Below are 24,665 nucleotides of genomic sequence, written 5' to 3' on the forward strand. Positions count from 1 at the left end.
GGAGGAAGGCACAGCCTGGTTAGCACACCGCCACAGCCTGACGCAATCCCAAGCCCCGCTTACTCACAAAGCAAGAAGCAGATGCTTTGCTATCCTATTGCACAGCAGGTACCGTGACAGGGTCAGCTCCTGGAGACGGTTTGTCCTGAAACTCTGCACAGCTTTTACAGGCGTCGTCACAGAGTGGGCAGCAGGCTGCTAGCCCATGACCACCGGTGACCACGAGCACCCTCAGACCACGTAAAACAGGCAGCTGCCTGGAGCGAAAGGGCACTGGCTGTAGCCTCCTTTGCAGGGAGCTTACAGAAAGTGGCCGACACCATCATGTCCTTATCCCAGTGCTGCCAGGAGAGGTGACAGTGCTACCAGTCTGCTAATCAACAAGGGTACGTGGTGGGAAGGGAGCTTTGTCCCCACTTCTGGGTCCTCCGCTGCCACGCTCTGATCTGACCTGGACCGCCAGATCCTAGGGGAGATCTGTAAGGCACCCGGCAAGGCAGAAGGACAGAGAAGACCAGGGCTAACACCCACTGTAGCATGTGTCATACCTGGGACAAGCCCATCTCCTCTAGCACAGGCTCCTCAACGTGCTTTTACTTTGCTGGACTCCTGGCACTGCCGTGTCTGCGTGAGGTGACACAGGTAGCACCACCCTGCAGGAGGCAGAGCCGCATCGGGAAAGGCTGGGCTGGATCCCAGTGGCAGGAGGGAGGAGGGAGGAAGAGAGAAAGGACAGGCTCCTGACAGGGTAACAGAGAGCTGAGGAGCCTTGTCTGGTCTGGAAGGTGGCAGGAGTGCGAAGCAGGGGTACCTTCAACGCTACGTTACAGGCATACACTCCTCTTCAGTCCCACGGATCTGGGACCTTCATCTCCTTGATCTGGTGTGGTCCCTGGATGCCCTACCTCGTGACGGCACCTTGCCATGGGAGGTGACACAGGCCACGCTGTGTGAGGGATGACGACACAGCCAACAAGGACAGATGTAAGACTCTCCCCATGCCAATAAAATGCCTGAGCCCTCAACTCCACCTGGATCAGGCTTCTCCTTTTTTTGGGGCACTGCACAGACCAAGAGCACTTGCAACCCAGACATGGGAGAAAATTGCTGGCAGTGGCAGCTCAGCAGCTGCTTTGCAGCATCTTTAAGCAGCTCATCTCCATTCCTCACATCTCCAAAGCGCACCTAGCTTAACAAAGTTCAGTTTTCGTACACAGCTGAGCTCTCTGCTGTCACCCCTCAAAATGTGACAGCATAGGTTCAGGGGTCTGCAAGTCTTCACAGCAGGGTGCTTTGCCAGCATCTCCAGACACCTAAAGTCAGTAACAAAGAGTGCTCAACTGGTCATGATATACCACACCAAAACGGTTAAGTTGTCTGAACATTTCAGTTGGAGGGTCTAAGCACCTGAATATGCAAGACAAGTTACAATATACCAATGCATTTCAAATGTTCCAATACAAATGTCCAAAACCATATGTGGGCTAAAATTTAGCCACGTGTGTTTAAAATTCCAGACTTTCTGTATTCAGGAAATCCAAATGGTGACTTACTGAATTTTTTTCTCATCTATTGCTGAAAAATCTGGTGTGTACAGAACAAGTCAATAAAATATCCAATAGCACAGTATAAAAATGCATTAAATAGTTTCATGGTAAAGTCTTAGGGACTGATCGCTCTTCATGGGTTTTCAAAAACACTAAGTTTAGAAGATGCACAGCCTGTTGCAAATTAAATGGACTTACTCTCATGTATCACTTAAACGCTCAAGAAAGCATAATTTTCACTGCTACTCACACATGAAAGTCCATAGGTGTCCTGGTTTCAGCTGGGATAGAGTTAATTTCCTTCTTAGATGAAGACTCATACCTGAAGAACTACGTCAACAACTGTGGTGGTCAGGCCAACCAGCTCTTCTGCTATTGACCAGAAACGCACCTTTTCCTAGTTATCCTTATGAAATACCTGTATCTGGAAACACAGACAAGTGTGGAAAACAGCTGCTGCCGTCCAGTTTTAAAACACCATTTTGACTGACAGCGATGCACGAGGATGCCACAGGACACAAAAAATTCTGGCTGGGGAGCTCTGCTTCTTCGCATCTGAAAGTAAGGGACTCACTCAGAAATGAACCTTCCCAGTACTAGCGCAGCCACAGAGGACAGGCCAACGCTGGGGTGGAAAAGCTGTCCTCCCGTGGGAGGGTACATCGCTAGGAGGCCACTCAAACTGGAGGAGCAATGCACTGGGAGGTGGCGGCTGGAACAGATGAAGCAGAGCTAAAGAGAATTTCTAGGAAATGAAGCGACTTCCACAGAAAGGACAAGAAGCTCCTTTGTTCCCAACAAATACTCTTGATTCTCAGTGCTGTGGTTGCTTCTCATCTCAAAACATTTGCTGAAAGGCAGCAGGATGGTGCTAGCAAACACAGCTTCCTCTCCTGCTCCCTGCTCTGGACAGATTTCTCACCACTGTTTCATCACCTCACCTTTTTTTTGTTTTGTTCTAGCCTCCTCCCAGACACATCCATAGTTCTCATCCTTCCAACATGTCCATGTCATCTGCTTTCTCCACCCTGCTGTATTCCATGAGGGTCCCCGACTCTGAAAGAGCTAAGTCATTCTCAGAGGGCAAATGGGCAGCATGCATTTTGTTGTAAGATGAGACAGGAGAAAAAAAAGTCTAAGATCATTCCGTAAGCACAGAGTGCTTGAAAACCCAGCTCTGGATTCATCATCCTATTTCTCTTGAGAGGTCAGTTTTCACCAGTAACATTTTTAAACAAGAAGTTCCCTTTACTTTTGTAACTGGTACGGAGTTTCATAGTGTGGAAAAGAACACACTGTTCATTTTCTTTTCAAATGCTGGCTAGGATTTGCTCTGAAAAGAAAACGTCAAGGTACAAAACTATTGCCTGACAGCATACTTATCTCCTCCCACAGCCCCTGGCTTGGAGCTGTGACAACTCTTTCTGTACCGTTACCCACTGCTGTTTGGCAGCTGTCCACTCAGCTGATCTACAGATCCTTTCAAGAGAAAGGAGCCTGGACCTCTCAAATTGCTTGTTAGTTCTTGAACATGCAATAAGGTCTCTGACCTTCATGTTCTCCACAGTTCTTGTCTGAGCAGCACTCTTAATAATGCCTGTCCCCTTGGAGCAAGATTCAGAAGAGAGAACTAACAGCCTCGCTCGATACTTTGCTACTCATCAGGAAACAAGGTCAGGCAATCAGATAAAGCTCCTTAACTTCCTCTTCAACCCTCTCTCCCAGGACCAAGACTGAAGTAAAACTTGTATGGCAGCTGCCTGGGTAGGACAGTAGGGTGAAGAAGGAACTGACTACCCTTGCTTTGCATGTGCAGGGAAAGGTCCCAAGAGAAATCCAACCATTTTTCCTCCACTGGTACAAAAGAAACCAGTCTGGTCAAAGACCTGCCTGAGCTTTCTCCTTCCTGATTCTCAGGAGGCATCCAAAAAATCCACCAGTAAGTACCAGAGAGAGGATGACCCTGTAAAACTGGGGGTAGTTTTGCAAGTTGGTTCATTGAGTGAACTAGCTTGACGGGCTATGCTAAAACAAAGGAACACAGTTAATTTAGCTTTGAAGTTGCTGATGTGTTTTCCAAAACAATGTTATAATCCAAAGTTATAACTGAGGACACACCTGTAACAATACAAAGCATCGCTCACTATCATGATGCCAAACCAGGTGAATACACTGCTTATCTTACATTCAGTTTAATAGCTCTATACTCCCCATACACACACCAGACACAAAACACACAAAACCTGAAACATACTTTTTAGTTACATTTTCTTAATTAAAACTAATTTAAATTTGTGTTCAGAATAAACCTCCCGTTAGCTGATGTATTACCAATTGAGCTAACTTAGGATAAATTGCAATATAATCACATATCAAAACCAGCTCTATTTAGCATTCTCAAATCGTTTATAATATACTACTTTTTCCTGCAGAGAGAAGAAACACATGGTTTTGTTACAACACAGAGAACACTGTAGTCACAGATAAACTGATCTATATATGATCTTCCTTCTAGTCATACACTCCATCACTCATGCTTCTTTGATTTTCATCTTCAGCTGGAAAAGTGGCTGTTAAATCAGGTAACAGACATCCTGAGAAAATTTCTTCTTTGTGAAATTGCTAGCACGTGCCTTGCACATTTTGTTCATTTTAATTATGAAAATCCATATAAAAACCTTTTCTTTATTTGGCTAAGCAACTCACTGCATAACAGGGTATCCAATTGCTACAGGTCAGCAAAACCACTCAAATGCCTATCAGTTTACAGCAACAGGTCACAGGGATGCTGTTATGGCAATGTTGTGACACTACTATTAGTATTTACCCCCAGGCATGACAGCTATATATATAGCTGTAATGAGTGTAGGTAGACTCTGTAGAGCACCTAGCACAGTGGAGTGTAAATCCAGGACGGAGCCCTAAGACAAGGGAAGTATAAATAATACTGTATATCTGATTAATAATAGAAAAGTAACTGTGAATCACTGATCTTTCTTGTATTAGTTTCACACTTTATGAATTGTATTATTGTGCTAACACATCTATGTATTGCAATTTGCTCAGACATTACTAAAAAGACATATGAAGGTTAAAATTTGAGATTTTATTAAAGTAAGAATGATACTGAAGAAGTCAGATCATTGGTTGTGACAATAGCACACCTAGGGTAATTACAGAAAAGATGGTGTGAACTAAACATGCTTTAAATACACTAAAATGATCCCTTCCGCTCTAACAGCCATGTAGAGACATTCATTTTCCAAGCACAACTTAAAGAAGCTTTAGGGCTACTCTAAGCTATGCCTTGGCTCCTTCATCTTCAGACCTGGTAGGTCTGAACCGTCAATCAGAAGAACATGCGATCAGTCTGTACTCCTCCATTCACCTCCGCAACACTATAACATGCTCTGCTCAAGGAAAGTTTTTCAGTCTTCTGGAGATCCTGAAGAAGTGGTGATACTGCTTTTTTGCGTCAAATGAGATGTGGAAAACAGCTTCTCTATCTAGAAAGGAAGGAAATACATGTTAAAAAAATATAAGCTTCGTTTTGTTCATAAGCTATTATCGTTATAAATGTAGCAACGAATATGATGCATCTTGAGGACTTTACGAAAACTCTTAAGAGTGTCTTTAAACAACTTCACTAGAGAAAGAAGAATGAGTGATACGCAGTCTTAACAAAAACTGTACCACAGCCACATTATTAAACTGATCTCCACGGGATCAAGTGACTGCAGAAGGACAAAGAACCGCATTATATTACCAGTCATCACGAAAGACAGGTAGCTTGCCATATTGTCCCTGAAAGGCAGCAGGGTAACTCGGTCTGTTACTTCTGTTACAGACCTATTAATGTTGCAAGCTGTGCTTTATCTGACATTGCACAGATGGCACTATGAGGACAACTTCCTGTAGAAAATCAGAGGAAAAGTATAAAATATTTTTCTGGAACAGTGAGACCAAAACTGACTGAGTGATGTGGAGGCAAGAGTGAGCAGCCAGACAGAGGGGAAGTCGTGACTGCTTCGTCTGGCTCAGCAGCCTGATGTTCAATGGAATAAGAGTGTTCTGCTGAAAAATCTTCCTGTATCTTTCACAAGTATAGGTTGCAAGTCAATACCAAAGAATTACCAACCCTAAAATTAAAACTCATATTTGCCTATATTAGCATATCATTCCTTTATTTGGTAGAACAGATGGTAAAGAAAAATGTTCATAAAACCATGGAAAAATGTAGATATGACTTTCATTCCATCAATCTTGAACAGCTATGCTGGTGGTTTTATTTTTTAAAAGTACTAAAATACAGCAGGGTCTACAGACAGAATTTAACACTTGACCCAGCTGTGAAACAACCAGAAGGCAACTACAAAACCAAACCAAAACCAGTATTTTGAAAAAGTGAGAAGGCTGGCTCAGCATGTTCCAAACAGGTCCTGGCACAGGCAGTGCAGATACAAAGTTTGTGCTATTTGGGATTCTTTTTTGTCAGCCAGGTTGAAATTATATTCAACTCCTGGTACTGGCAACAGAGAAAGGGCTGTTCTGGAAGCTATGAGAGTAGCTCTTTGCCACAAAGAGGGTGCCTTCTACCTAGGACAGGAGATTTATTTCTGCCTAGGACAGGCGACTTACTGTCTTTGTCCTCCCCTGACACAGAAGGTTCCTCATGGGGCTGTAAGGACTGAGTAGGACTGAGAAGTAAGAGAACTGGCATGTAAGAGGCACTGCCCCCTCAAAGTAGTATTCTTGGTGGATTTGGGTAGAGAAGGCAATACTAGTTAAAAAACTCCGCTCTTCTTCACAAACGGAAGAGAAAAAAAATAAACAACTCCCAAGCTTGCTGCTTGGTTGTGATGTCAAGATCTAGAGTAGTGGGTGTCTGCTGATGCTGCAGTCCACCTCTGACTGCAATGACCAGCAAACTCTATTCACGAATTCATCTATTTTTCATTTTTTTCTCTTCCTCAGTGCCTGTTACTTTACTCCTCTCCCTTTCAGCAAATGGAATACAGCAAGTTTATTAGAGATACTGCTGCGTTTTGGCTTGTTTCACATCATCTGTTTCTGCTTTACAAAGGAGGGCAGCAAAAAGAGACATTTTGGCTCACCTTGATTCTCGTGACCTGCCTTTTTTACAGTTGATTTTTTTTCTCTTCTTTTTTAAGGGAATGACACATCATTTTGATTCTTACTGTCTCCTTCATATGAAACTCAACAGTATTTCATTCTCTGTGGAAAGAAGTAAAATATTTTACTTCGATTACACAGAAATCAATAGCATTCCAAATACCTACATAACTGTATTCATACTCTGTGTATTAAAGAATTACTGACAAAAGCAATGGGAAGTAATTTCCTTTACAGAGCATTGTGAACATCAGGTGTATTTTACAAGTACATTGTTTTGAAAGTGGAATTTGTAAGTGATCCTTATTAATGTAATTCATCAAAAACTAGCACTGTAAATACTGCAAAGCTTTAAAATCCAGACTGCACTAGCACAGCACTACTATAATGCCACTTCTATGTGTGTATGACGACAGCATATACAACAAGGGAAAGCACTACTTACAGAGATACTGTCCGGGAGTGAAGAAGAAGAATCTGAAGACAGAAGTCTTCCACGTGTGCCAGTGGGCTTTCTCTCTTCACTTCGCTTTTGTAAAAAGTTTTCATTTGCAAGTTCTCTATTTTTGGCCTTCAGTGTTTGGATTGACGTGACAGGGATGTAATCTCAAACTGTTACTGATTTAAGCTACCTGATTTGATTTCTTTTTTACTCTCTTGAGACCATGTGTCTATATGATTGCTCAGATTTGGTTCAACATTAGTAAATTATTTTAGAGTACTCCGGGATTTTAGAGAACTCTGGCTTATGGGAACAAGTCTCTCAGGTAGTTACAGAATGAAACCAATGTTAAGTAGGTATGTTCTAGAGACTAAATACTGAACTGGTCTTCATTAATGAACAAAAGTACTGGCTAACATGATCTAGCATGATCTGATGGAGTGAAGTATCATAAAAAGGCCTGACAGAATAAATTGACATTTTAATACAATTTATGCCGCACTTGACTTCCAACATCTATATGAAAGTCTTTCATGTAACAGGTCTCTTGCGTTAAAGGACACATAAGTAACTTCAAAGCAGCTCTGATTTTCACTCTGAAAAATACTGATGCTCCTTTTCAACAACAGTGTCAGAAGCCTGAAAAATAATGATGGATTCAAAATGCCATTTGTTAGAACAAAACTCTTTAGATGTGGAGATGTTCTATACCTGAGAAATCAGAGAAAGAAAATTAAAAAAAGTATTTAACAGCCAAATAGCACAAAGATTATGTGTGTACTGTGTTGTGAGTACATGCGCTGTCAAGTTGCTCATTATATTGATAGTTTGTAGATTGTCTTTGCTGGCCTCAGCATTTTGATAGAAAATGAAAATGAAAAGAAGTGGTAAAATAAGAAAGAAACAAGACCGAAAGCAAGGCAAAACGTACAGGAAACGTGAATTAATCGAGGAGAAAAGACTACCAAGTTCTGGCAGTACGCTGGGTGAAGGCACAGAGGTTAAGGGAAGATGCATTTTCTCTTTCGGCAAGCATGCACTGTACCTGTACAAGTCAGGTAAGTGGGTTGTAAGTAAATAGTAGAGAGTCAACCTAGAACAGCGGACACCAACACAAATCTCAAAGAAATAAACCAACCCAACAACTGATACTCTTCATTCCTCTTAGTCCCCTCCCTCCACCTGAAATATCACAACTGTAATCAAACAAATCAAACAGAAGAACGTTTAGTCAGCAATGTTTCCTAAGTGACTGGAAACATTTGGAAGTCTTTGATAATAAAGAACTACCTGACCAGGTAAAAAAATGCCAAACCTACTTACACATACTGCTTACTGTTAGGGGTCTGTTATATAATACATTCTAATGTACACTCAATTTTTACATGATTAATCTAGTGATTAATGTACAAGCAACCTTGTACATTCTTGCAGTTAAAAATAGAGCAAACAGTAAGAGGTGGTACTCCAAAAGCTGGGGTGGCTCTAAGGTAAACCAGGTCAGAAGAAAGCAAGAGAAAAACGCTTGGCTACACCTGTTCCCTTACCTGGTTCACATTGTGGCCCCTTCAACCTTCCCCTGGTTGAAAGGAGAAGAAAGAGGTGCTGGGAACACCATGACAGCGATGGGAGGAAGCACGTGCATAATGCCTTGTGTAAGAGTTTAAACTGAGCGAAAAGCTAAAGCATCTAACTGGAGACCTAGAGCACTAGTCTGCAAACTAGTTTTCAGAAGCTGAGAAAGAAAAAGCATGGTACTTGAGTTGTTTCTCGTTCAAGGCCAAATTATTTAGGGCTCTGACAGACACTCATACCTCCAAGATTCGGGAATCTGAACGGGGAAAGCCACACACCTATTCCTTGACATAGTCTGTAGAAGAACCTGTTCTAGCTAGACAGTCTATTAAGTATAATGCCATTGCTTAGTAACTGCATTTTTTGAGAAGAAACCTTCCATATTTTACCTCTAATGTCTTCTGGAGTATTCAAGACAAGTGAGCAGAATCAAGTACTTTGGCGTGACCGTAAAGGCAACAAGTAACAGAAGCATGGGATATCCTCTGTAGGACACCCAAGATGCACCAAATGGATCAGGGCAAGAGTCAGTGATCTAAATGGGACAGACACCAAGCAGAGGCACTGCTGCAGCAGAAAATCTGTAGGTGTCTGGGCAATTTTAAGAACATTGTACTTATAGCAGAAATAAAAAGAACACCAGGACATTCAGGTTCAACCTCATGTTGATTTCTAACAAGATTCTAACACCCGCTTTCTAACAAGAACAGCCCAAGCTGTGACAGCAGAGTGGCTCTCAAAGCTTGGCTAAATGCCTTTGTTTGTGCAACTGGATTCCACTGTAAGCATAGAGGTGAGAGACGATTCCACCTTTAGGAACAAATGTCAAAAGAATCCCCCTTTAGGGATACACATGTCAAAAGAATCAAGAAGGTCTGTGACATTAATACTGCTGTAAAACTCCAGTGAAGACACCACTTTGAACACACTGGCTGGCAGATCATACGTCAGCACAAAGCTGTGCGTGCCCCCTACCAACGGGCACAACTGGCTGTTGTGCTCGCTGGCTATCAGTAAGACTCTTCTCCAAAATTAGCTACTCTAATCAAAACATCCTCCTTGAGATCCTTGCTGAACACTCACACGAGTCAGCTTAGACAGTATTTGGCTGTCCTGAAAAACACACTCAGGTTCCTGAACATATGCGGTGTCCAGATGGTGGCTTCAGGAGCGCTTGCTCTGTTGTCCAGATAGATGCCCACTGAAACAATGCCAGTCCTTGGGGCAGAAACACAAAGAAAAAACTGTCCCGTTCCTCTCCTCTGTGGCTAACAGAAGCCTTCCCAGAAGGTGGTTCAGGCCCTTTTCCTCCAGAACTCCTGCAGAAGCTCCTGCACTGATTTGGCACTGAAAGCGGCCCGTTAGCACCAGCACTAGTAAGACAGAGGGACTGCCATTCTCAGTGACAGTGGCAGGGCAGGTGTTGTCACTACCAACAGAGTATAGCTAACAGCTAATACTGCCATACGTACACAGCTATGCAGCCAGTATCTGCAGCGGGTTGGCCGGCACCACGTATTTAGTGGTATGGTGCTGACCACATGGATAACAGCAAGACTTTTACTTTTAAAAGACCACGAAGAAGATGTGCCTGGGATTATTATTGATCCTATTTAAAATGTTAAACCGGAGATTAAGATTTACTTCCTGTAATTAACCTGGTTTAAACAAATGTTAGACTTGTCAGAGGAGTGAAAGAGAAGCCACGTGCAATGTGGATATCTAAACTGACAGAACTTACTTTCAGCCGCTCAGGATTCCTCTTCAACCTGTCGTTGGGAGATACACACACATATAACTATTATTTTCATACAAAGGCTAGGCAATACTTGATTTGGCCAGTTAATAGTGGGTTTCGTGCAGCACCTCTGTGCCCGAGCCCAGCGGAGACCCTGAGGCAGCCAAGAGATCCCAGCACAGCCAGGGCTCTTTACCTCTTTCAGGCACAGGCTTTGCTGCCTACAGCGAGCAACATATGTCAGTGGCTGCGAGTCTTGAGATGGGTGGTTTAAAGTTTGCTTGGCTGTTCCTACAGCACATTTCAAGCAAAAAAAGTCCAAGACTTGAAGAAAGTAGAGCAAAATCACCTTTGGTGTCCCTTCTGGTAATGCAAGCAGCTGGGACGCATGTCGCTGCGGGCAGTCTCAGTAACTCAGTGACCACGTGCTGCGTCTAAGCAGCCAGGAGGGGCCGCTTGGCCTGCGACGGCTACACCACATACCGCTAAAAGACAACGACTCCAACACCAGCTTCAGTTACCTCCCAGTGCCCATACATCAAAATCTAACAAGCTGGAGCCCTTGCTGCTACAAGTCTGGGATAAGCCAAAGGCCAAGAGCTGCCTTCGTTTCTGCTGAGGAGCACCTTCCAACTGTGACCATGCCAGTTGCTCCTCATTGTGTGGTTGTATAGACGATTTATCTCTAAATGTAAAGCCACACTCCTCCTCTTTTTCAGTTGCATTGTTTGCCATATCACTTCTGATTTGCCTGGATCCCTCCAAATTCCAATGCTCTGCCTCACGCTTCTAGCTGTTCCCACTTGCGCTCTCATCTGAAAACTTAACAAATGCATTCCATACCCCATGACCCCAGTTAACAAGGGCTGCTCCGGGAGTTCCAACTTCCTACCTGGTTCTACACATCTTCATCACAATATCATCTAAACTCATCTTACACAGCTTGCTTACAGGAATGACAGAGAAGGCAGTACAATTAAGATGATAAATCAGCTATCATGAATTGAAAGTACAGTATTACTCAGCTAAGGGAACTATATGCATGAGCAGAACTGTAACCAACACCCAGGGGGAAGGAAGCTTTGCATTTACTTTGAAAGCCTAGGCAGGATCACTCTTCACAGCAGACGATAACAGAAGTGTTGGTGCACGTGCTCCTATTACCATGGTCTCAGAAAGACAACAAACAGCATCACAGCTATTACGATTATACTAGTAATTTTAAAGGACATGGTAATGGTCTTGCTGTCCACAGGGGGCAAAATCAGTATTATAACGATCACGCAAAACAATAATGAGTATATAAATCTCAACTAACTATCCACTAGCTGGTGTGATAAAATTGCTACGGAACCATAGCAGATTACCACAAAGCATCTTTACGAGGTAGAAGCTTTCATCAACAGGATATATCACATTCCTGAGGTACAAATCAGAGATAGCTGTTTTCACAGAAAATCTGTTCAAATAATTCTTTCTTCCTGACTGGATGAAACGTCATGCGAAATGTTTCACTTTTATCCATATAATTTGCACTGCTAATGAAGACTCCAAAACAGTTCTTTTGTGGTGTGACAGCTGCATCCAAACATGGACTTACTGAAACTCCTCAGATGCCACAACACAGTAAGACAGATGTAGACCAACAAAAGAAAAGCTTCAGTTCATACTAGTTTGTAACAAAACTATATGGACTGAATAGATCAGCCAAATAACCTAAGGACCTACGGTGCCAGTTTCAGCATCCTACTCTGTTGAGCAGATTGTTGCAATGCTACGAGAGCTTTTAGGCTGATTGTTCGCATCTTCCTTTCAACCAATACACGTTCCTGTCAGGATGGAACATTTTACATAGCGCTACTTTGCAGGTTGATGTAAAGATACTATTGTTACTTCATGACTGTTTTAAGGTTTCTGTAATCAGTGTACAGATGCTCAATGGCCAAAACAATTCCTTATTTGTGTCTGAATGAGAATTTTGCTACTGAGCTCATGGTAGGGTATTTTTATTCTCTCACTGAGAGACTTCTTCAATTCCAGACTGAACAACCCCACTGCCCCACAAGACATATCACAAGGACAAGCAAGAGCACGTTTGAAGAAATACTTCCTGTTAAAAAGACAATACTGTCCTTGCTAACACCTTATTTCCAATTAAAAAAAAAAAAAAAAAGGCAGTGAACTGGTCACAGTGCAGGAAACCTCTGACCAAGAAGAAACTCTTTGGAGACCAGCTACAAGCACCTCAAGTAAAACACATCATAAACAAGAACCTGGAGCTAGCCGATAGCTTCAATGACAAGAAATAGTGAAAGAGAAGGAAAAACCCTCCTAAAAAGCCCTGGAGCATCCAGTGAGGAGACAGGACATTGTCATATTTGCATACCAAGGCTAAGAACACAAGCAAAACCAAATTCCTTGCATTTAACACTCATCTATAATGCTCTGATTACAGGCTTACCCCATCATACCCAAACCAAAATTCTCTTTCTGTCATCAGTGCTTCCCCCAATGGAGGGGACCAATAAGACCCCACCATTCTCAACACCCTCACTGGTGACTTTTTTTAAAAGAGTTTTCAAATAACTGTGCCACCCAGTCTATGCAGCACTTTATCTGAAAACAAATACACAAATGGTGTTTATCCTCCAGAATGGAAATCTCAACCCTTCTATCAATTTTCACACTCAGAGTGCACACCAGCCCCATAAATACCAACTACATGCACTTTGAGGACATTACTCATGACAGTCACTCAGCATAGAGAAATATATCATGTTTTTGAAAGAGCCACATGGATACTCCATAAGAAATAGCTTTTATTAAAAAAAAAAAAAAAAAAAAAGACCCTCTACCCATTGTATACGTTGTTCTCAAATACCATCCTAAAAAACTGTACCAGAAAAAACTTCAAAAAAGTGATTAACTGTGTTAGAACATCCTACCCAGTGGAAAATCCTCCCCAGAGCCATCCCTGCCAGTCTTGAAGCTACCTCCCAACCCTTCTAAGCTTATCGTCAGAAGGAAGCCTTTTGTGCAGAAAAGGAGAAAAGAAAAAAAACCCAAACATGTACAACTTGTCAAAACCTTCCCTTCCACCTTCCTGTAAGGACCTTCTATGCCAGACACCAGTGCTCCCAGGTGTCACACACAGGCTTGCCTTGTCATACCCAGCCCACAAGCCGCCCTCACACCCCACAGTTGAGATCAAATAACTAAGACCAGAATGAACTCGCACAGACCACTGACCAAGCACAAACACACCTAACAGCTGCAAAAGCAGCTCTCACAAGGTAGTAACTCAGCCTTTGATTGTCAGTCCTGATCCTCAAAGGCTGCCCTCCAGCCACAAACACAGGAATAAAAATTCGTAACATTTCAAAACAGCAAGACACTGCTTCTCTGCCACACCATAACCTCCCCACACTCTCCACATTCTCCCCACTCTCCATCCCACAGGCTATAGCCTCTTTCTCTCTCTGTCTACATCCAATCTAGACATTTAAACACGCCAGGAAGCATTACTTCCCTTTCCCCGAGAAGACAAGTATATAATTTCTGCCTTCCCACAAATTAGCATTCCCACATTGAACTTGCCAGCCCTGTTTCCTTTCAAAGATGACTTAATAAATACAGACTCAAAACTCTGAGGGATTTTCTCAATTTGCATTCCATTCTCAAAGAAAGCTGTCACCTTCAGGTCAGGCCTGAAGGTGGCTTGCATGCCCAAAAGCTTTTCTGCTTTTCAAATTATACCGATCTAATGAAAGACATTACCTCCGCGTATGTCCTTAGACATCACGGCCACAACAACACTACTATGGTTTTACACAGTTCAAAAATCAAGCCATATTTACATTCCAAGTAAATTTCTCATCTTTATAAAACGTTTCAAAACGTGATTTTGAATCCCTAGAAGTTTAAAGACATATTGTCCTTCCCAAATTACTAAGACTGTGGAAATTGGTGTGGTATTTTATGAGGCCACTGTAAAACTCTGGTTTTCCAACTTGAACTTTTTACAAGCCATCACTATCCTCAAAGGTTTGACAATAGATCAGAAAGTGCTCATTGCCATTGGAGTAAGATAAAGCTGGAAAGATGCAGACTTCATTGCTTAATATGACAAAATCCAGTTGTCCTAATCATCAGTCTTCCTTAGTAAATCAGCCAGCCCCAAACCTCTGATGGAAGGAATTATGACCATACCCAGACTGGGAAAACAAATATGGATCAAACCAACCTGACATTCAAATGTCTTCACTCTATCAACTTCCTAATCACCATTACAACTAACTGCCCTTGTTAAGTATTCCACGAGATACGGAGTTCATATTTCAACACTCTTGTTCACCTTTTTCCTCCCAGAGCCATGATTTCTGTAGCAACTATGGTCAAAATCTTGAGACGTAAAAAGCCAGCACACACTTTTCTGTTCACTCCTCACCATTCACACAGAGGCATGCAGAGTCACAAGCTTACTAATAAAATTATTTCCCCACTTAAGACAGAATACACATTTTAGAAAATGTTTGAACCACTATATGGGAGGGGAAAGCTCCATTACCCAAATACTTTCTAGTTGAGAGCCTGTCCATGTGTCTACATTCAACTCATCCTTGTTTTGAAAAATGACCTGCACTCTTACCATCGTGATTAGAATTTCCCAGGGTCCATGGCTCATCTGAATCAAAGTGAGTATCTCCTCCTATTCCTGGTCCAGGAAAGTAAGCGTGAGCTAGGAATCCACCTTCTCCATCAAATGGAGAGCTGTCTCCATGGAAACCAGAAGCAAAAAATATCATAATATCTGCCTCCTTTCTGTCATTTTTAATTTCATGGTAAGGGACCTCTTCAAAGGTAAGTGGTGTCACTCTCTGCCAAACATCAAATGCCTGACGAATGGCTCTCCTTGTATCAATCTCTCCAACCTTGGGGGTATAGTTGTGTACACTGCGTGAATGAGAAAGAAGGGTGGTTTAAATTTGCAGAATATATTCATGACTTCATATTATAATTCCAATACATAGCCACACCTACATAGTTTCCATTTCCAAAGGGTCTTTATTTTTTGCAGACACTACTTTGTGCATGCAAAGTTTTGTTCTTACAAACAAAGTTACCAACAAAACTACAGCCCTGATCTGAAGGCTACATTTCTTAATAAGAATCTTCCCAATTCTTTAGTCAATCTTCTACCACTTTCTGAAAACCTGACAACCTTTAAAATCTTGGTGCAGACAGCTAAGTAACTCAGTTTAAAAACTCAGATTTTGTCTGAAATTATTACGCTAAAATGGAATCCAGTGTATGAAAAAGGCTTACTAAAATTCTTCTTGAGAAACAAACCTTTCAGTAAACTGCACAACCTTAGTTACATGAGCAGCTTCATTCTCAGGACTACTCAAAATACTTAAGAGCTCCCAGAAGTGATCGACCTACCAGTTTTGTGCAACCCAGTCCATGTCAGCTGATGATACAGAGTTTGGGGGTGGGTAAGGTGGAGTTTAACTGCACATAAATGTCCCATAATTGTAAACTTTAGCTTAGAAAGTGCTGTTCCTAGGGTGGTTTTTGTGTGAGCGTATTACAGACCCAAGACCTATTAAGCTTAGCTTGGGGAATATGAAATACCTATGTCATAGAAACAACTTCCAGTCTTTAATGAAATTGGCTTAATTTAATATGACTGACAGCTGAAACACATCCAGTGGTAAAACAAGATACCTATCACTTCAATGGCAGGCTACAAATTCTGAAACTGGAAAGTTAAACAACTGCTGGTTTGACAATGGCAGAAGTGAAGCCACCTGACAACCTGCTTCCCGTGGTTACACATATGCTCAAGATATACTTGATTCATATGATTATAGACCAGTTTTCTCTAAGGTCCAGAACAGGTTAGAAGCAGGATCTGACTCTCAGATCTCTGCATAAAAGAAGATGTCCCTTTACAATTTGAAGGAACTATTATTGGTGGAAGCTTTGAACTAGTCCTTCCTTCCAGTCTCTGCAAGTCCTTCACTGTTACCTGAAGAATCCCCTTCCTCCTATCTCAGAGCTCTCAGCAGAAGCAACAGAGTGCCCCAGCCCCCGATTCTTTCCCTTCACACCATCATATTTCTTCCTACACACTCTGGCACCCTCTCCATGCTGGTCACTCACATTTCAGCCTCTTCACCACAAACTCACTGTCTTAGCCTTGCTCACCCATATCTTCTCCTTAATGTCTACATTCCTAATTTTTACTCCTCTGCAACCTCCCTTCCCCCTCCAAAAAAATTAAAAGGCTAGGCTAAACTTTCAGCTAGAGGGGGGTGTTAATTTTACTTTGAATTGACATTCTTATTGTCAGAAATTTCCACTGGCAGCATTTGGCAATTGCCTTTCAAAAGCTAAGGGCCTAAATGACTCAAAGAAAATACATCTCTAGGAAACAATCATCACCTGACACCTGGAGCCCACCTTCAGCGTATTGCCTCAGCAGGCCTAAGGCTGGACAAAAGCAAGATTTCTACTACATGAGCAAAAGTAAAACATCTGCAAAAATAAATATTCAGTAAAATGCTGCAAATCAGTAGAGGGAGAAAGCATCGCACCTCTAGACATGATGTTCCTTCTGCTTTAATGGTTTCTTAAAGACGACAAATGATCCAACAGCTACAGCATTAGATTTCCGAGGGAATAGAAAGGGGCTTACTAGGATTTTCCTGCCAAAATTACACAACTGATGGCTGGGATTTAGGCATCTTTACTGATCATTGAGAACAGACTCTTCAGTTACTGCAGTGCTCTGAAAGTATCCCCCCTCTCCATGTTCTGAGAATGAAAGCCTCAGCTCGGCATTACAGGGAAAATCCAGTTTTCAAAAGTACTTCCAAAATTTGCATACCACACAAGTACAGAACAATTTTTTCCCCAAATAAAAAGGGGCAGGGAAGGGGCTATACCTGTAGGTTATATGCTTCTGTCTCCACTTTTGTCCAGTTAGTGCGTACCGCTTTTTCCTCCGGCTGTGGCGCAGGTGGGGATGATCTGGAACTCCACATCGAGGTTTCTTCATCCACCTGGAAGGGAAAGAAAGAAAAAGCAACCTAACAAAGAGTTTTGAAAAGAGACTCAAAAGAACTCAGAGGGTGACTGGAAGACCTCGGAGGGATGACCAAGAAAGGCTCAGTCTTCTCTCTCTTGAGTTTAGGCTTTTTGCACAGAGCTGTACACCCCACCTCTGCTGGCAATGCACACACCTCAGCACACCAAAACGAATTCATTTTTCCTTTTGGAAACACAGATACAGATCGAGTAGCCCTTATGCTTGAAAAGAGCTTAATGATGATAATGCCACAAGAGACCCAGATCAAAACTGCACGTGCAGTGGGATCAAACTCTCCTACCACCTACTCTACCCACTCTCCATTTGTTAAAGTGCTCACGTGCCAGTAAAAACCCTCCAATTCATAACTCACTAGGTACGACTGAATCACTGCAGACACAACCCTCCCAGATAACGACAAAGGCTTTCACCTTTCACACAACGGCCAGAACAGATCACTCCAGTCTGTGGGTCACAGTCACCAAACCTTGTTAGGTCCCCCAGGAACACACTGCAGGACATGGGATGCAGAAACATGCCACTGCCTGGTCACACGCGAGAAGAGCACCGTAGCCAGTCCTGGCAGATTTCTCACACAGGACACCAAATGATCTCCTCAGCAGGGCTTCCCCCACATCCCTGGGCACCTGGAGGACAATTTTAGCCTCCAAATGCATGTTTTTCCTTCACCTGCAGCCAGCCAATGGCAAGTAGCACATGTGTGCCCACATGCTTGAGTCTAACAATGTACATATTATCTGTCAAAAATATTAGCTCCACAGCTTTAGGAAGGGAGTGTCTTTCCATCACCAGTGATGGTTTACAAGACCTCCTTCCAGGACACCTTTTAAATAAAAACCCAAACAGACACTTGTGCAGCCTCACAAGAACATTCTCTCACAGCACACACAGGCAGCAGCCAAGCAGCTGACCTTTCCTTAGTCCACTTCTGAGATGTAAAAACTACTGGTTCTTACAAATCTCAGTGCGGTCACCTGTCATCTTCTCTCCACCAAGAACAGAGCAAATGAAAACTGTTATACGTATTGTACTGTACCTGACAAGAACCCAAGCTGCATATAATAAAACTAGCACAGATCTTCCCCACTTAGGTTACCTTACATTTATCAGTATGGCATGTCTTTCAGAAATCTGAGCAACCTGTAGAAATCAGATCTGTCTTGCCCACACAACTGCTGCCACCTTCAAAGAAAAGCAGTTACATCTAAAGTCTGCTTTTAGAAAAACCGTATTAATTCAACCTCAATACACTGTGGTTTTCCAAGTGTCCTTTTGCATTGCTTCTACCACTCTTCTAGGGAGACGTTAGGCTTATAGTAGCCTATATTCTCCTAGACATTTCCTGAGTATTTTTTAAAAAAAAATTCAGTTGTATCAAATGGTACAGAGGTTTTAGCATAACCTTACACAAACCTCAGTGTGAATTAGTTTTTCATCTCCTGAGCTTCATGAGGACTCCAGTACTCTGAACATCACCATCATCAGGCTCTGACTACAGTCATAAAATTACCTTCTGTTTTATCTTTATTAGTATCATCTAGAAGAAAAAAAAGGTGACAGGGGAGAGCTACCAAACCTACATGGATGTGTAGGACAAGCCACCAGGACTTTCCAGGACAGTACTATCTATGCTGACACACCAGCAATACATCACCAGTTTCCTCACATCTCAACATCTCTTTCACATATGAAGACCCCTGCCCTTCCCAACCCCTGCCCTATGCCAAGCAGGCTGCAGGAAATCAGCACACACACCCCCCACACCCCCCCACACACACACACCCCCCCCCACCCCGATCAGTCCCACCAGAACTGCACAGAGACCCGCCCAAAAGTTAATTCCCTCAAATACAGTCAACCCCCCTGTCCCTGTGCCAGCTCCATCACAATGCAGGGACACAGGGCTGTGCCAGAGGCGAGCTGCAACACCGGCATCCTGGGCTTTAAGGGCTTCTTGAGCCAAAGCTTCCAAGGTACCAGCATCTGCAGAGCTGCTGGCAGTTACGCTACGCACGGCTGCCCAACTCCTCTTTCAACTCCATTACACTTGGGCCTGTCTGAACCCCCACATTCTACCACAGCTTGTTCCAGAGCTCAGCCACACGCTTTCTGAAACAGACTCAGTAAAAAAGCCCAACTACCTGATGAGAGCTAGAGAGTACACAAGTTGCCAACAGCCTGTGCTAATATCAAGCTGAGAATGTTTATCTGGATCAGTTCCCTGATTCAACTTACTTCCCCGACATATGGGCTCTAGTCTGATCACATGGGCCAGGGTACAAGTCCAGCCACCTCTTTTTTCTCAGCAGGGCAGATCTACCACAAAATAATTACAAAGCTGCAGCTCGCTGCCGTTGACCTTCTTTATCTGAGCTTTTTGACAGCCATTCTCTACTGAGTAGTCTGGATAACGCTTTCTGTGTTCCAGGGGATTTATGAAAACACATCACATCAGAAACAACAACAAAAGACAATTACATGAAGCAGGATTCAGGTACTTATGGTCGCTTCCTTCTTCCCACCCCACCCCCCTTTTTCTTTTTTAAATGGGGGCACCAATAATGCTGGATCACCAAAATTTATACTTGGCACTGTTTATGAGTAGACTATTGCGTTGCTCCAGTTGCTTGGCATGCAGAAAACCGGTAATGTCCAAAAGCAGTGACATCCAGACACACCTGCTTTCCCCAGTTCAGGCTGCAAGCTGTTCACAAGACTCCTAAATAGAGGAAGCTGTCACTCTCAATCACCTACTTCACACTTTGACTTATTCTAAAGTCATTTTGAAGGGACAGGGCTTATGATGCTGACAGAAATGACAGAAAAAATCATAACTGCAATCTCAAAACTCTTAACAGACTAAAATAACAGCTTAGCAAATGCCTGAGCAATTCAGAGCGCTCTGAGCCAGCCTGCCTTGCCAGCTCCTCTTTTGCTCAGCTTCTGCAGCCAGGTCCGAGGAAGTGACAGCCCAGCCAGGCCTCGCCAGACGTGTCTCCAGCTCAAAATACAGGCTCAGGGCTAACAGCAACTAGGGCCTCTTCTTCCTTTCACGTAATTTCTAGGTAGGTACTCCTGCTCCACCCTGTCATACAACATATGGACCTACCGACTCAGGACAGATGGAGGCAGAGCAATCACGCCTGCCTGCGAAGCACAGCCACATTCTGTTGCAGCTGAGGGCTCAAGCCTCTGCAGACATGAGTTTCAGAAGAGGGAACCATCTCGGTTATTCACCCATCAGCCTTTGGGAGTTCATGCACTATATAAACCCCTGCCCAAACATAAACTCAGTAAGACACGGGACAACACCTTCCTTTCCTCCAGAAATATACTTTCACTTAGTAAAGCAGGGACTCCCATATGCAGTTTGCTCCCTTCCCCATCACCCACAGGGCAGCAGAAGCAGCTCCCTAACCTTCCAAACTAGCACCCCGATACCATAGGCCCTTCTTCCCCCGCCCCCTCCCAACTCTTAAGCATCGCAGCTGCAAACCTCCACACACCAACTGCACATACACAACCTTGCTCTCTGGCTCTGCTTCAGCATTCACTTACAAACTGTGTTGCTATTAACAGCAAAGAGATCTTGGATGGAAAATCCCCACCTTTAAAAAGCATTTAATTTTCAACTCATTTGAAAAGGAAACAAACAGGTTTTTCTCTATCTGTCAATGGAGAACAGGGGGCTTTTCCTGTGAGCTAAAGGAGGGAATGTTACATTCACTAGAGAGGCACTCCTGGTCCAAGATGCCCCCCCTCCTGCCTAATTCACTAATTTCTTCTGTTTCTCCCTCTTTCTTGTACTGTGAAAGGTGCACAACCAAACCCCTTTGTTCTTCACACTATTTGACTTTGTGCCCCCTTCTTCTGTGCTGCTGGGTCCCTTTTGACAGCAGAGTGCCATAACAGCAGAGATTAAGAACTAGGCAGAGCACACTCTGAAAGGTCTCCTGTAAGAAATGGTCAAGGCAAAACTCTCAGGCAGGGCCTAAGCAAGTTCTATTATTTGTCCTTTCTTTTTTTGCTCACCATGAGATGCTTCTTTCCCCCAGAAAGCATTAGAGTAAGACCTTATCGGCTTCTACTTCAGTCAATAGATGCTCCCCTAGTCCAGACCAACAGCGTACAGATTCAGCCAATACATGACATCCAGGCACTCAGATGCCTCAGAAGCCAGTCAGGTAGCAGCAACAACCACCACCTCCAGCTCAGACCACCACCTCCAGCCCAGACCTTGCAGTATACTGAAGAGCAAACTAAATGCAACATCTTGCAAAGAACAAAGTTTCTCCAGCCTAGGTGATTTAGACCAATGCTTCTGTGCTATCTGATCACAAACAACAAATAACACATGGCCAACATACAGCAGAGAACATCTAATGTCCAACAAATGGCAACTATCGACAGCTACATAGTCTTGACTATCATCATCAGACTACAACAACTGACTTCAAGTTGGAACTATATCCCTTCTGAGGCCTTCTTGTAGCTGGAATAATTACCCAGGTGATAAGAAAATGCATTAAGAAAGGGAAAGACAAAATTGGCCCACGTTAATCTTACTCAATAGTTGTCTGGTCCAAAACTCCTGTTACTGGGATCCCATAAAACTGTTGCATAGTAGCAACTGCAGACTGCACAGCTTTTCCCGACTGCAAGGCAGACATTTGGCTGTCAGATGGAAGTAAGTAGCCGTAAGTTTTTAACCAACCCTGAAAAAGAAAGAAACAGATGGTAAGATGCCACAGTAAGTTTTCAACTTAACAGATCAGAACACTTCCTCAAAAGAGAGTGACAAACTAGCCCCCAAAGAATCAACCACTTCTCTTTTTTTGGTTAGCTTTGGTAATATCATCTGATCTCCAGGAAGGGATGAAGACCCAGCTTAATATCACCTGTCCTGACAGGACAATGCAGATCTGCCAATTAAAAATGGCCATCGTCCCTGCTGAGTAACTGGGGCAGACTTAGGTCTCCGAACACCAGAAACGCCCAAGAAGCTCTGTCCTCATTGCAGAGACCTGCGCACCCTGTCACCTTGCCAGTCCCACAGCAGCATGCTCCCAATAACCCACTGCCCACCACCTACTGCTGCCTCTGGACCATCACTCCAAGCAAACAGCTTAACAGGCCTGGGCAATCCCTGCAGACACAGGTCAGCTTTACGCTTGCACTGAGCACAGAGGTATTTATTTCAAAAACAACAAAAAAACCCCAATAAAAAAACCCCACACAGAAAATTTGCAGACTCTGGTTGGCCAGACTTTTCCTCTACTAACAGCAGATATCTAGAAAATTGTCAGAACAGGAAAGCAAGCCAAGTCTACTCAAGGAGCTTTGTCCCTTTTCCCCACCTCCCCCCTAAAATGCAGCCTTAGATAAAACCACATGTCAAACTTGTCAAAATACTAAGGACAGCATTTTCAAAAACACCCATTAATTCAGGATTTTTTTCCTCCCCTCTCTTCCCCCCCCCCCCGCTTTGATACCACAAGAAAAAGGAATATTAATTGACCATTGGCAAATGGCAATAAAACCTGAACGAAGGCTTGCTTTCCTAAACTTCTCACGCACACACTCCCACGCTCCTTTCTTCTGGCCAATACCCTGGCTCTCTGATTCAATACTTAGGTCACGATTACTATGAGACTGACGTGTATCCCGTACGTTTCTTCCAGCCAGGAGGACAATCCACCTGACGCACAGGACACAGTCCTCAACACGCAAGTGCTGATGAGCCACCCACCTGCGCTGCTCTCACACCAGCAGCCTGACCCCTCAGAGCTGGGGGCAGAGGAGCGGGATGTCCTCCCCCAACATAACACAGCAACGGGAAAGGGACTTGGGTCAGGAGGAGTACGAGGAGGAGAACAATCTCCATTTCCTTGTGGCGACAAAAAGATACCAGAATCCACTGGAAAGAGAGAAAGGCCTTGCTTCCAAAGCAGGAGAAAGAAGGTACAAGAAAGCACCTGGTCCGGGCACGTTAAACTCACCAAGTAAAGGGACACGCAGCGCTATTCAGGGCGGACATCGCCAGCGGGTCAAGGCAAAGCGAAGCTGCCAAACTGCCCGAGGGGCGGACACGTGCCACCGGCCCTGGCACCGCTGCCCCCGGCACGGGCCGCGGCTGAGCGGCATGAGCCGTCCTTGAGCGGCAAGGGCAGGCACCCTGCCCACGGCGGCCCCAGGCCGGGCCGCCCCGGCTGCCCCCGTCCCTCCCGGCCAGGCTGGGTCGCGGCAGCGCGCAGGCGAAGGGCAGGCCGCTCGGGGCCCGCGCAGGCCCTCCGGGAAGCCGCTCCCGGGCGGCTGGTGCTGAGGAGCCACCGGAGCGACGCGGCTGCCCTCGCCTGCCGGCCCCCGGCCCGCCCAGGCCCGGGCGGAGAAGCTGCCGGCGGTGCGGCCGCGCACACCAGCCCGGCCCCAGCAACCGCGACCGGCCGCTTCGGAGGGCGGCACGGCGGGGGCCTGCGAGATGCAGCCACGCCGGCGGGGCCGGGCGCGGAGGAGCCGGGGAGCCGCTGCCCACCCAGCTCCCAGCGCGCCCCGGGCCAGCGCAGCGCAGCGCCCGGCCCGCCCCGGCCCCCCCGCGACGCCCCCGGCCCCCCCGCCCCCGCCAGACCTACCCGGCCGGTGCCGGTGTCGGCGGCGGCGGCGCGGAGCAGGGCGCAGAGCAGCGGCAGCAGGGAGCCCGCCGCGGCCAGGCCCCGGCGCCGCCTCGGCGCCATGGCAGCGCAGCGGGGCTCCAGCCCAGCGGCGTGGGCTGCGGCTGTGCGGGGCAGCCGGAAGCGGAAGAACGGCTGGAAGCGGAAGACAGGGCGGCCGGAGGCGGAAGGAAGCGGCGGCCACACGGCCAGTTCCTCGGCGGGTGGCGCCGGGGGCTGCAGTGTGGGTCCGGGAGGTGTGCCTGGCTGGCGGGGCGCCTGGCCGCCTTCCCCGCGGGGAGGGCTCGCAGCCGGGCCCCGGCAGCCCCCGCAGCCGCCGGTGGCTGCAGGCCGGGGCGAGCGCGGCGGGGCTGGCGGCGGCCCCGCGCCTGGCGCAGCACCGGAGCGGGAGGGCCGGGGCCGTTCCCTGCGGGCTGTTCTCTCCCGGCGGGGCGGTTCCCGTCCGCAG

The 24,665-nt window shown here is 45.1% G+C and overlaps 1 protein-coding gene and 1 long non-coding RNA gene across 2 annotated transcripts in view; both read right to left on the reverse strand.

The window, feature by feature from the left end:
- The window catches only part of MMP24 (matrix metallopeptidase 24), a gene marked incomplete at its 5' end in the record, with an annotated part of 38,545 nt that extends 14,265 nt beyond the window's left edge, over positions 1-24,280 (reverse strand). The window contains 4 exons of the mRNA XM_080405680.1: positions 15,084-15,388; positions 17,386-17,502; positions 22,116-22,264; positions 24,179-24,280. Coding sequence (XP_080261806.1) covers positions 15,084-15,388; positions 17,386-17,502; positions 22,116-22,264; positions 24,179-24,280 — 673 coding nt within the window. The remainder of the gene's footprint in view (positions 1-15,083; positions 15,389-17,385; positions 17,503-22,115; positions 22,265-24,178) is intronic.
- LOC308070936 lies at positions 5-15,048 on the reverse strand. Its single transcript, XR_013930934.1, has 4 exons — positions 7,126-15,048; positions 6,662-6,782; positions 1,798-5,053; positions 5-1,313 (listed from the first exon to the last, which is right to left on the reverse strand). It is a non-coding gene; the product is annotated as an uncharacterized lncRNA (long non-coding RNA).
- Positions 24,281-24,665: the final 385 nt, after the last annotated feature.

This window comes from Falco punctatus (assembly GCF_963210335.1).
Source record: "Falco punctatus genome assembly, chromosome: 10".
NCBI classification, from domain to species: Eukaryota; Metazoa; Chordata; class Aves; order Falconiformes; family Falconidae; genus Falco; species Falco punctatus.